This window comes from Leptodactylus fuscus, chromosome 6, assembly GCF_031893055.1.
Source record: "Leptodactylus fuscus isolate aLepFus1 chromosome 6, aLepFus1.hap2, whole genome shotgun sequence".
In the NCBI taxonomy this organism is placed as follows: Eukaryota; Metazoa; Chordata; class Amphibia; order Anura; family Leptodactylidae; genus Leptodactylus; species Leptodactylus fuscus.
In genome coordinates this window covers 125,814,411-125,827,802 of record NC_134270.1, presented here as the reverse complement: position 1 = coordinate 125,827,802, position 13,392 = coordinate 125,814,411, and the positions used below count along the sequence as shown (strand labels likewise).

Below are 13,392 nucleotides of genomic sequence, written 5' to 3'. Positions count from 1 at the left end.
ACCCCCAGCTACTCCTAACACCTAAGGTATCATTTGTTTCCTGAGACGTGTAGTATGCAGGATAGGATGTCATAGTAGAAAGAGCAGATCTGGCTATTACAAAAATAAGGGTTATGTTCAATGGATTTTTCAAATCCCACAACAGTTCAGTTCTCATGGGAAAAGATCTTCAATCTTGTTGCAGTCTGAGCCAAAATAATTCTATTTGAGGTGTCCATTGTGAAGGCCGATGCCAATTTATATTATCTTTATTGAACGTCATATTTTCCTAATGCACCTTAGGAATCTAGTCATATTTTGTAAATATGATGGAATGTGAAGAGAGGTGTCATCAGGTGTTACTTGAATAAAGCTGAGTGTTCCCAATCAGGTTAAGGCTACAGTTAAAGTATCTTTGTGTAGCTTTAAAGGGATTTTCCCACTAAAGCAAGACATCCCCTATCCTATGGATAACTTTGAAGTAGGGGGTCCAACTGCTTAAGACTCCCACTGATGAGGAGAGCAGAGGACTTTCTTTCCCCTCTCTGAATGGAGAGGTAGTTGGGCAACGCATGCACTACACTTCCATTGGTGAGGGGGCAAACAGTAGCTGAGTGCTGTACTTTATCTCTCTCTGGCGCTCGCATGGAAATGAATGGAATGATATGCGTGCTGCCTGACCATTGCTTCATTTAGAATGAAGGGTGAACGTGCCCTGTTCATCTGACCAGTGGGATGTGAGCCCGTGGCTCAAGACTCCCTGTTTATTAGGTCCATTCACTCAAAGTTGTGTTGAAAAACTAGGGGCCTGGAAATGAAGAGGTATCTGAGAAGGATGTCCATCTCAAATTCCCCTTCATTTTCCAATGTGAATGGGGACTCATAGGTTTACCTTTGATAGTGATGTAGGGGCCTTCAGAAGAGCCCCCATCACCATGACACCATAACACATACAAAGAGACCACTTAGATGCTGCCATCATTATCGATAGTGACATCCATGAGGTTAAATGGCCACAATTGGTGTTTCTATCATTTGCAGCTGTGTGTGACAGCTGAAGTTCTCTCCCAATGCCACTGGCTCCATCCTCTTGACATGCTATTACTATTACATCAGCACCTGCAGAAGTAATAGAATGTCACAGGGCACGAACCTGTTAAATGGAACTTGCCACTAGTTTTTAGGGCACTAAACCACTCGAATGCTGTTACATTGCTTTGATAAATATTAGGGTGAGTTCACACTGAGTATACGCCAGCTTATTCTGAACGTAAAACACGGTCAAAATCAGCAGCGTATAAAGCAGTTCCCATTCATTTCTATGGGAGCCGGCATACGAGCGCTCCCCATAGAAATGAATGGGCTGCTTTTTTCACTACGAGCACTCCCATTGAACTGAATGGGAAGTGCTCGTATGCCGGCTCCCATAGAAATGAATGGGAACTGCTTTATACGCCGCTGATTCTGAACGTGTTTTACGTTCAGAATAAGCTGGCGTATACTCAGTGTGAACTCACCCTAATTGCAAATAAAAAGATATTCCTCATATATTCTAAATATTTGGAAAGAGATGGAAGACTTCTACTCTGAAACAAAATATACCCCACTCCAGTCAAACAACAAACCACTGGGGCCTCTGCATACGCCTTGTGCTTTACATGCCAGGCGAGTGTTGGGTCATTTCCGCATTCTGTGTTCTATCATTCTGCCTTTTTGGTTCTTTCATTTCCTAATACCCACTTTAGCATTCCTAGAATACGTTTAGATTTTGTAATTCAGGGCTTCTATGATAAAATCTACTTACACTTTTTCCTCTTTTGCATCTGGAAAGTCATTATTATAGCTTAGAGACCCCCAGCATCCCCTGTTGTTTGCTATCAATATAGGAAATGTCCCTTTAAATTTAATAAGATTTGGTCTTGGTAGGTTGAATTAGAAAACAGCACTATGTCATTTTTAAGTGTGTAGGAAATTTGCCTGTCCTCCAGTGATGATGTACTGATGTGGCCATGTGACCACTGAGATCAATCACTGTTTATTTGGGTCTGTTTGTCTAGGGGTGATACCTTGGCCCCCCCTTAGCCACACCCTTTTATATTAACCACACCCCTTATGTCAGGATACGGAGTCGCCGCGGTCTCCTTGTTGCGCGGCGTCTCCCTGGGAGACGTGTTAGGAGTTCTATTGGGTGTGCTTAGGTCATTAAGGGTTAATCTTTTCCTTGCTTTCAGTCTCCATGCCGTTAGCCATCAGGTGTGTTCTCTGCTGCTATTTAAACCCCACCCAGGCATGGATCCTTGCCAGCCATTCACTTTGTGTTTCCTGGTCCCCCTGCTCAGTCTGATTCCCTGTCTGTTTGTATTCGGTCTGTTCTCTTGGTTTATTTACCCGGCTTGTATTTTTGACTATCCCTTGTCTTTTGATTTGGTACCTTTATTATATCTCCTGGCTTGACCTCTTGCTCGTCTGACCTCGCCTTCTCTTGTGTCTTGCTGGGACTTGTGGTCCTCCCTGGTTCCATGCTGTTTAGTCTTTTGTTTTGCATTGCAGTTACACTGTGCTTTCTGTTTAGGTGTGACCCCGTGACTCCAGTCCCTAGCACTTTCAGGGCCTCCTCTCCCCTTATCCTAGCCGCCGGATAGAAGCGTAAGGAGTCGTGGTAGGCACACTTCAATTAGGAAGTGCATTGGTCTGCCTCATCTCAGATATTACAGCATAGTTATAGCTGCAGGGCCTACGACCCCTTTTGTCATTAGTTGCACAGTGTTGCTTTCCAGCTGTGTCACTTTGCACTGCCTGAACCTGACTCCAATCCTTACACCTTATAAGTGCAACTCCCCTTTAAGCCATCACCTGCTGCTCTGGTATCAACCAGTTACAGTCACAATATAATGTACAAAGCCGCTTTTCTACAACTCCTCTGACTACAATGACGTAATACTAACACCTGATATGGTGTTCCAAATTTATACTGTAGACAATGAAGAAAAAAAGCCCATAGATCTGAATACACAGGTAACTAAAAGCTAAGTCTAGAGTGCATATTGGTAGATAATGGAAAATTCATACCATAAAGCAATGTACTAATAAGGGGGTCAGATATAATTTTGGGATTCAGTGTTATTTCATGGTACCATCAGACCACACAATGACAGCCAGCTCAACAAAAGATTAATGAGACTATCTACCGCTATCTGTGTTAAGGCAATGCAGAATATAGCTTGTGTCTGGTTATTATTTTCAGACATGCTATGATAGCGACAATCTTACAGATATAATTCCCCTCTTGAAAGCAAATGAAAATAGAAAAAAATTGCAGACTAACACTTTGCCCAGAAATAATGAAGTCTGCAGTATACATGATGAAGGGTCCTTACAATTAAAAAAAAAACACTTTAAATTATTGGTATAAGTGAACATAAACAACTTTATAATATTCTAATCTTATTTAACATTATAATATATCTTACTTAAAGAAATATGTTACTTTCTTCATTTATTAGACTTCTCTCTTCTTCTTCCATTCTCTGTATAGAATTCTCTCCATACACAGCCTCACACTTGAGGTTGGGGGGGGGGGGGGATTGGTTAGTTGCCGGTTAGGGAATTGACTATTGCCTTATTTGGTGCAATAGTAAAGTCTTATCATGAAAGACGTAGCAGTATCAAAAGAGCTCTTTTACCCTCAGTGTAGCAGAGTTTAGCAATTGTAATTATTAGTGGGCCTTTCCTTCTTTCCATCACCTCTCCATAGACTTCTATGTAAAAAGTAGCTCTGTCTGATAAGGGCTCCTGCACACGATCATGTGCTGCCTCCGGATCAGTAAAAACGACAAAGATGACACACGAATTGGTATCTGTGTGTCATCCATTGGTTTTCACTGACCCATACAATCAAATGAGCTGTCAGAGCCGCCATTACAGACAGGTATAGGACCCGCTCCATAACCTGCAGCTCTTTAATTTGGCCTGGACATACAGTAAAGCTGCAAAAACTATGGCTGTGTGTCTGGGCCCACTGAAATGCATGTGTCCGAACTTTGATCCATAATTGTCGAACAGCTATTGCGGATCAAAAGTATGTTCATGTACATGGGGACTTAGTAAAGCAAACATATTTCTGTAACAATATATTCCACAATTTTTATAGGCACTATTCATTTCTGAAAAGTTGTTTTATAATTAGAGGTACGCTTTAATGTCTGTGACTTCAGCACCATGAAATGATTTATAACACCATAACCTTTAACCAGTCGGCTCTGCTGAGTGATGATAAAATGGGTGATTAACACCTTTCCCACCCCCCTCCTTGCCATGGCCTTTTACACATTCGCATGGTGTTAATAACTCTAAGCACTTGCAGTACACTCTGAAACACTGTTGTAGATTATAAACTCTCGCGAGCAGGGTCCTCACTCCCATTATATGATATCTCAATTTTTGTTACATTGTAATGTTGAATATTGTCTGGTCATGTACCTTCTGGTTGCAGAAGTGCTGCGGAATATGTTGACGCTATATAAATAACATAATATTATTATTATTATATCTCTTCAATGCAGAAGTTCAATATTGTCCCTTTAACAAATTTACACATTAAAAACAACCCAAATGTATCATTATTGTAGCTACAGTGCGTACAACCAAAAAAGTAAAAATCCTCTAAAAAAATCACTATACAAAATATGTGACACAAATATGTAGATAGTAAATTATTCAGAAACCTAGCCAGAATTCCCTCCCTGTTCTCTGCTGGACTATTACTGTATACTCATTCACACAACCGTAACTGGAGGGGTTATATATACATTAGGTGTCAGTAAGTCTAAAAATACTGCTTGGCAAATGTGACCAAGCTTCTGTACGTAAAATCCCCTTAGTTTAAACAGGAATTCACACATTTTACATTACAAAGTTTTTTTTTAAATGTTCACTCTATACATTATATACATACTAGCAGCTACCCGCGACTTCATCTGCGGTTTGGCGGTGGCGCTGAACCGCTTATATTTCTTGTACCCCTATCTGTGCCCCCAGTCTAGTTCATCTGCCTGCAGCTTCTTGTCTCCCCCAATCTTTGCCTCCAGTATGTTGACCCCCCAATCTCTGCGTCCAGTATGTTGTCGTCCCCCCCATCTCTGCCTCCAGTATCTTGTCCCCCCCATCTCTGCCCCCAGTATCTTGCCCCCCCATCTCTGCCCGCAGTATCTTGTCACCCCCCATCTCTGCCCGCAGTATCTGGCTGCCCCCTACCTCTGCCCCCAGTATCTTGTCCCCCCCATCTCAGCTCCCAGTTTCTTCTCTCCCTATCCCTGGCCCCAGCTTCATTTCCCCCCTTCTCCGACCCCAGTCCACGTCATCTGCCCCCAGTTTCTTGTCCCCCCATCTCTGTCCCCAGTTTCTTCCCCCCATCTCTGGCCCCCTAGTTTCTTCCTCCCCACCATCTCTGCCCCCCAGTCTCTTGTCCCCCCATCTGTGGCCCCAGATTCAGGCCCCCCCTTCCCTACATCGGCCCCACGTGTAGTACGACTCACCTTGGCCTGTGTCTGCTTGCTGAGTGCAGACAGTCCTCGTGCTGCTGCTTATGTCGTGTATGTAGCAGAGCGAGCTCTGGCGTCATAGCAACCAGACGCCGGACCTCGCTGTGCTTCATACTGTAACGGAGGAGTGAGGCCATACTGAGTCGTACTACACGGGGGCCAATGTAGGGGGGGAACTGAAGCTGGGGACCTGGGACACCCCCTCCCCCCGCTGCACTGACCTGTATGTGTTGAGTCAGGTGCAGCAGCCTCCTCCTTATCCTCCGCGATGTGTGCAGGTGGCCTGGTATAGCTGTGGCTCCGGGACTATGTGGGTGGCCGCCATCTTCCTCACTGTGTCCCTGGTGAATCGGCACGCCCACAGACTGCCATGCACCAATAGGAGGAGCGTGGACAGAGCAGCACTGGCAGAATGCCAGCGTCTATAGCCGAGCCCGGAGGGGTCATTGGAGGGTGACAGTGGCGATTTGGGGTGAGTGACCCACATTTAAAGTAGCCTATTCGACTTTCGTGGGAAATGTGTAGGTGTGTGTGAAATTTCACCAAAATCCATTCAACCGTTTGGCTGTGATTGAGGAACAAACATCCGAACATCCAAACCCACAAACATTCACCTTTATAATATTAATAGGATACAGCCAGATGTACCTTTTATTGTTTTGTAGCTGTGAGGGGCAGTTTCTTCTTATGTTGCAGAAGGGCCCCAGGCATTAGAAGCCTGAAAACATGGCACCCATCCAAATAACTGTTTCAGGCTGGGGCCCCACAGGACGGAAACACTATGGTAAAAATCGCGGTGTTTTACAGTACAGGCAAAGCTGATGGGATTCTAACAAATCCCATGCCCACTTTGCAGTAAAAACCGGCATGCGGACACGCTGTGATTTTCAAAACTGGCGCTGTTTTGGAAATTGCAGCATGTCAATTATAACTACGGAAACACTGGTGGTTTCCCCATACATATAATCGTAACAGAAAGTCCGCGGAAGAAATAGGGTATGTTCACACAGAGTTTTTTGCAGGCAAATTTTAACGAGGAATTCGCCTTAATATTTGCCTGCAAAAACACCTCCCGTTCATTTAAATGGGAGTCACTCGCAGTTTTTTTTCACTAGCGATTTTTTCAGCTAGCGGGAAAAATATGCAACATGCCCTATCTTCCCGCGGATGCCCTATCTTAACACAGCTGCGGTTTCCTTGGGTCGAGACACCCTCCAGCTTAGGCCCATTCACTTGGGCCTAATCAGGAGCGGGACGCCGATGCAGTGCATTGGCACCCCATCGCAGATAATAACGTGAAAAAGCCACATACCCTTGACATACCCTTAAGCGCTACGGGAAGAACTGCAATGCATTCCTGCCGCAGTTTTTCCCACAGGGCTTTATTGCTGCGTTGCATCCCATGGGGCATTAGCATTACAGAATAGATGACAGTCTCTCACATGAAACTTCAGTGATTTAGCTAAGAGTAGGTGCAAAGAGAGAATCTCCCTCTAGTATCTGGCACATCAATTTCAATGACAGTCCATTGATACAAATGGGCATCATGTAATATCTTATTTCACGTGTGGTGCACCTGCATACTTGCTGCCAGCGTCCCTTGCATTTCAGAGCTAATCCCTACACACATGCATGAGTAAGGGGATCAGAAGAGATCGCTATCAAGTATAGATATCATATGGCCATCCTTGCCAGACTTTAATATATGACATGAAATTAGGCATTGTTCACATCTATGTTGTGGTCTCTACTATCGCTGTGTCAGGTTTCACCATAGTGTCTGGGGATTTTACACAAAAACCCAAAACTTTGCTGCATGCAGCGCTATGCTTTCCATTGAAATTGACAGTATTTGCAATAGAAGGTTCTAACAAAGCTTACACTGCAAATGTGATCAGAGCTTAAGTTCCATATACGGATCTCCGCTGTGTTCTTAAAAGCAATCTGCCAGAAGTGAAATGGTTAAAAAAGCCCCATTTCTTTGTAGTCTAAACTCTCTTAGGGCTTATTCAAGCTTCTGCATATCACGCACATGTGGCGTCCGCATTTTTTGTGTTCATTCAGGCATGTGTTTTTTTAATGAACTGTAGGTCCATGAAAAAGGAACTGAAGCCATTGAACTTGGGGCTCATTTCCAAATTCTGAAAAACTTTTTTCCCCAAAAAATGAAGCATCTATTGGCAATTCTATTATGTATGGGTGCGATTAGGAGAGTTCACACCGCAATGTACTGGGGCCCAATTATTAACCATTTCACTGCTGACAGACTCCCTTTCAGACTGATGCACTGTACACACCATTTGTTGCTCACAATACTCTCATAATAAAAACATTACACTTGCACATTTCCCCGAATAGATTTCCCCCCCTGTGTAAATGTGAAACAGAAACGATTCATTTCTCAAACCTCACACCTAGGAACCTGTCAGTTCTAAAGACGATTACAGCAGCCTCTTACAAATAGAAGGAAAGCAAACACTTTATTCTTGGCGTGACATTCATTTTAACCCTGAGTCTTGTAACCTTTTTTCCCCATGAATAGACATTTTCAAATACGGTTTTAAGTTTTATACGGTATAGGAGTAAAAACTGTGTCTATGCATGTAGTGGGGATAACGTCTATCCTTAGGGAGAGACCACCTTCTCAGGTGTGTGGAGACTTATACAGCCATAGTTGCTCCACTGCAAAGGAACATGGGAAGAATATGCAAATCTGTCTCCCAAGATGTAAACAGGGAGACAGCGCCTCTGTTATGCCGCCCTCTATTGGGAAGCACCCTGAACATCATGCCGGACTTCCCAGAAGCCTTCACTGCATGATGCGAGGTTATAACCAAATCAATTTCTCAGCTACAGACGGCACAGTTTCTGTCTCTTTGGACTTCATCAGCACAGCCTAGAGAGAATTGATTTGGTTTAAGTGAGAGGCTGAGAGACCAGATTGTGGGGATAACGTCTATCCTTAGGGAGAGACCACCTTCTCAGGTGTGTGGAGACTTATACAGCCATAACCTCGCATCATGCAGTGAAGGCTTCTGGGAAGTCGGGCATGTTGTTCAGGGTGCTTGCTATAGAGGGCAGCATAACAGAGGCACTGTCTCCCTGTTTACATCTTGGGAGACAGATTTGCATATTCTTCCCATGTTTCTATGCATGTAGTCATGTATACAATTTCAATATATTTTATGTTATGTGAATTTGTATTATTCTATATACGATATTCTTCGGTATTACAGTTAGATGAAAGACACGTAATAATGATATAACACTGAACACAAAAAATCTGAAAGTATTTTAGAAACTTTGTATTATCGGGTGCTAAATATGGATGAGCAGGTCAGAGGGAGGGTTTGGTGGGTTGTGAAGCATCCCAATGTCAAAAGCAACTTCAGTCAATTTGGTAATACTGTCTGAAGCGTAACTCAGATCTATAGCAGCACTTGGAACATAATGCTACAAGTAGCGCTGCAAAGAACAAATGGATTAAAGACAAACTACAGCTAGAAAAGCAGTAAGACTCTGTATACACTGCACTGCATATCAGGTATATGTGCTCAGGACATACATTGTCTTGCTGTAGGAGAATTTGGTTATGATCCATAAACTTAAAGTACATAAAGTAGAATCAGCCTCAAAATCTGCCTGCAAAACCGCACAACAAAAACAAAGCAAAAAAAAACAAAAAAAAACAAAAATGTATATTGTGTGGGATACAATTTTTGTGTTGGCTCTTTGTACAGGAAAATGCAGTCTGCTGTACTTTCCTGTATAGTAGAAAAATGGTATGTTGATGTATATCAGCCCAATGGAGACCAAAAGATCTGGTGAATGGGAGCCTATGGTAATGAAGACATCATTTCTCGATGTACATTAGGCTAAGTGCTCAGATGCTTTATTTCACATTATTCTCTTGGAGATTTCTTATCGTCACACCCATTAAATAGATGGACATGTGGTGTCAAGAAGAGAAGGATCACGGCTGACAGTCAAGCAATGGATCATTGATTTCCAAGTATTTTTCTTTCTACATCATTGGTGTGAAAAAAGTTGGCTATGGACCAGCAGAGAACTTTGTGTCTCATTGCCAGGTTTTTCTTCAATATCCATTACCTTTACAGAACAATATTAAAAGTCTTCTGCTTCTTGGCTAACACTAGATATAGCATATACAGATCTAGCATTGCTAAGTGTATCATTTAGCATGGTGTCACTATGTGTTGTCAGAAAATTTCTAGAACCAAGTTATCCAGATGTTAATAAGTAAGGAAATGCGTTTTTCAGCTGCGTTCCACAACATGAGGCCTTAGCCTTAAGCAACTTTGTTTTGCTACAGATTTTCAAAAAGGAAAATCTGAGTGTAAGGCTAAGGTGCCATGTAGTGAGCCACAGCCGAAAAATGCTGCAGAGAAGGCAGTGGCGAAAACGCATTGCATTTTTTTCCCCGCAGTGTTTTTCACAGAGAGTAAGGACTTTCTGCTCCTCTTATACCTATACGCAAAATGCCAGAATTTCTGGAGGTTTAATTTACATGCTGCGATTTCCAAAAAACGCAAATATTTTTGAAATTTCAGCATTTTCTCTACAGATGTTTTTTTCTGCAATGTGTGCATGAGATTAATCAGATTCCCATTAAGGCCCTGGCCTAAAATTCATTTGTATTCCACAAGTTGTTTATGTAGCCTTAATAAGAACCCCTAGTTAGGTTTGGCAAACTAAAGATTACAATCTACTGTATAACATGGCACCTTATTAAGTCCTTATACACACGTCCACAGGGTAACCATGCCATCTACACTTTGCATATACGGCATGTGTATCAATTCAATTCAATGCATCAATTCAGATGTGTTTTTTTTTGTTTGTTTGTTTGTTTTTTAACTGTGGGTCAGTGAGAAAATATATGGAAACATTCTTTCATCAAGGATGCATCACATCGATGTAAGTCTATGGGTCTGTGAAAAAAACATGATGCTCTCCATGTGTCATCTCAGTATGTGAGAGCCCAGGACTGTGTGTCTGACACTGTGATCTGTAGTACGGGGGCACCACAAGGTACAGTTCTTGCCCCATTCCTCTTCACACTGTACACTGCTGACTTTAGGCACAACTCATCCAGCTGTTACTTACAGAAGTACTCCGATGACTCTGCTATTGTAGGCCTTATCACTAATGGCGACGATAGGGAATACAGAGACAAACCGGGATTTTGTTGAATGGTGCCAGCAGAACCACCTCAGGAGTAATGCTGGGAAGACCAAGGAGGTGGTGGTGGATTTTAGTAAACAGAGAAGTGCTCTGACCCCGGTGGAGATCCAAGGAACATGTATTGAGATAGTCAGGACCTATAAGTATCTGGGTGTGCTCCTCAATAATAAACTGGACTGGGCTGATCACCTGGAGGCGCTGCACAGAAAGGGCCACAGCAGACTCTACCTGCTCAAGAGGCTGAGGGCCTTCAGAGTCCAGGGGCCACGTCTTAGGGCCTTTTTCAACTCTGTGGTTGCTTCAGCCATCTTTTTCGGTGTGGTCTGCTGGGGGAGCAGTATATCAACCAGGGACAGAAATAGACTTGACAGGCTGATCAGAAGGGCCAGCTCTGTCCTGGGGAGCCCCCTGGACCCAGTACAGGTGGTGGGTGACAGAAGGATACTGTCCGTGGTGAGCTCCATGCTGGAGAATAAATCTCACCCCATGTATGAGACCTTGATGGCACTGGGCAGTACTGTCAGTGACCGACTGCTTCACCCCAAGTGTGAGAAGGAGCGCTATCGCAGGTCCTTCCTTCCAACCGTGGTTAGGCTGTATAATCTACTGTACATCAGACCAAGCAAAATCACTCTGCACAGAGAACTAAATGACTCTGAAGTCTTCCTTCTTTCTTCCTGACGCTGGGTTCACACCAGCGTCTGGACTCCGTTATCAGGTTTCCGTCTTCTGCATGCAGAAGACGGAAACCTGTCATGCCAAGTCCGGCCGTGAGCGCCGGTGAGCATTGAGCTCTCCACGGCAAAACCGTTTTTTTAAACCGGACACAGAGTACTGCATGTCCGACTCGCTTTTTGCCGCGGAGAGCATAAAACGCTCACCGGTGTCCACGGCCGGACACTGTTCAAACCCATTCAAATGAATGGGTTTGAAAGATGCCGGCAGGTTTCCGTCCCCTGCCCTGTTTTGTGCAGGAAACGGAAACCTGCAGAACAGAGTGCCGGGCACAGATGTGAACAAGCCCTTAGCTGCTATTGATTCCTAGGATTTTTTTCTCAGCTTATGTGTGTCTGCTTCTATAATATGTTACTGTTTATTATCCTGTATCCGTATTATCATGCTGCTGTAACACACTGAAATTTCCCCACTGTGCATTAAAGGATTATCTTATCTGTTTTTCACAGACCCAGAGACATTTCAAAAGTACAAGAAATGTTTATATGTTCATATCTGCAATGTTAACTATATATGAACGTTGATAACATTATACTTACGTTTTGCTTTTTTTGTTTGTTTTCAGGCACCTGCAGCTGTCCCGGTAAATCCTTCCCCTTTCTCAGGTTCTGCTTCAATACCTGTGTCTCCCCTTTCCCACTCACAGTAAACCGACATTAGTCTGCCCTGCATGAGTGAATGTTCTTAATAGAACTGGAAAGAGGTTGTGAAACCAAGGAACCCATAAACACTGGGGAGAAGCGGGGGAAAGCCCAGGGCAATAACGCTAAGTGAAGATGTGTAGATAATAATTAATAATAGTAGGGCATTGTCTAACATGGCATGGCTGGAAATATTCAGACTGGGGAAACACAACAGCAGAAGTGCTGCGTTTCTGACAGGGTGTCAAACATGTAGCATTTTATAGTTTCCAAATTTTATTCACACGCTGCAGAGACAACCTGCAGCACAGACAACCTGTGGCGCAGATCTCAAATCAGTCAATTTAATGCAATGCAAAGAGGAAAATCTGCAGAAAATTTCATTTGGAAACATTTTTTCTGCTGCAAACTTCCTACAAAAAATTTGCAGTGTTTCAGTCCAGTTTGTTCTTCAACTAAATAGGCCACTTTACACAAAATGTCAGCCACTTACCAATAAATTTCTGGGGCATGGAGCTTTTCCTCTTTGCGACATTGCTAGCTAAACGGTCCAGCACCAGTGCCCGATCACTCGCCATTTCTGGTTTCATCTGCTTGGGTTCTTCTATAGCTGTCGAGGGAAAGTTAACCGATGACTAATATTTAATAAAACATATTATTTTGCCTTGAAAGTTACTTGCAATAAGTTACGTGTATCTGAATGCAGGCAGTGATATAAACATGCGACAGGAACAGTCTATCCTCTATAAAGTTGTCCTACCATACACAACACACAAGCATTGTTCTAAAGCCCCTCTGAGCTGAATGCACAGGCCACCTGCAAACCTGCCTAGTCTCTGACCACTTTCTGTCTCATGTCAATGTTTCCACTGAGTTGGTTTGAGGTTTTGTCTTCTCTCTCAATACAAGGCGAGAACACGGGTATCCACGCTGTCTAATGGCAGGCATTGCTTCCTGTCCCTACACATTGTGGTCAGTGAAGGAAGGAGAGTGGAGAAAAGGGGGAGGAAGGCGCCTGTGCATATTACTAAGTTTGAGCATGCAAGATGGTTATCATAGGCTGAGTCAAGTCTTCTAGCAATATTACATAAAATGTTTCAAATTTTTTAGTATTTTCAAAACAAGCTGTACCTGCACAAATGCGATATCTACCATCTCATCTCTGAATAACATTGGCTGTAATCTGATGAACTGTGAAAACTATTCTGATTTCCTGAGAGGTGTCTTAAGGTGCCCAAACACATCACATGAATGTTGCCTGAACCTGCCAATTTTGGCAGGACCAGACAAAT

The 13,392-nt window shown here is 43.2% G+C and overlaps 1 protein-coding gene across 1 annotated transcript in view; it reads right to left on the bottom strand.

Moving 5' to 3' along the window:
• IKZF3 (IKAROS family zinc finger 3) overlaps positions 1 to 13,392 on the bottom strand; it is a 54,228-nt gene that overhangs the window by 2,346 nt on the left and 38,490 nt on the right. The window contains exon 7 of the mRNA XM_075278311.1: positions 12,594 to 12,710. Within this exon, the coding sequence (XP_075134412.1) occupies positions 12,594 to 12,710 (117 nt within the window). The remainder of the gene's footprint in view (positions 1 to 12,593; positions 12,711 to 13,392) is intronic.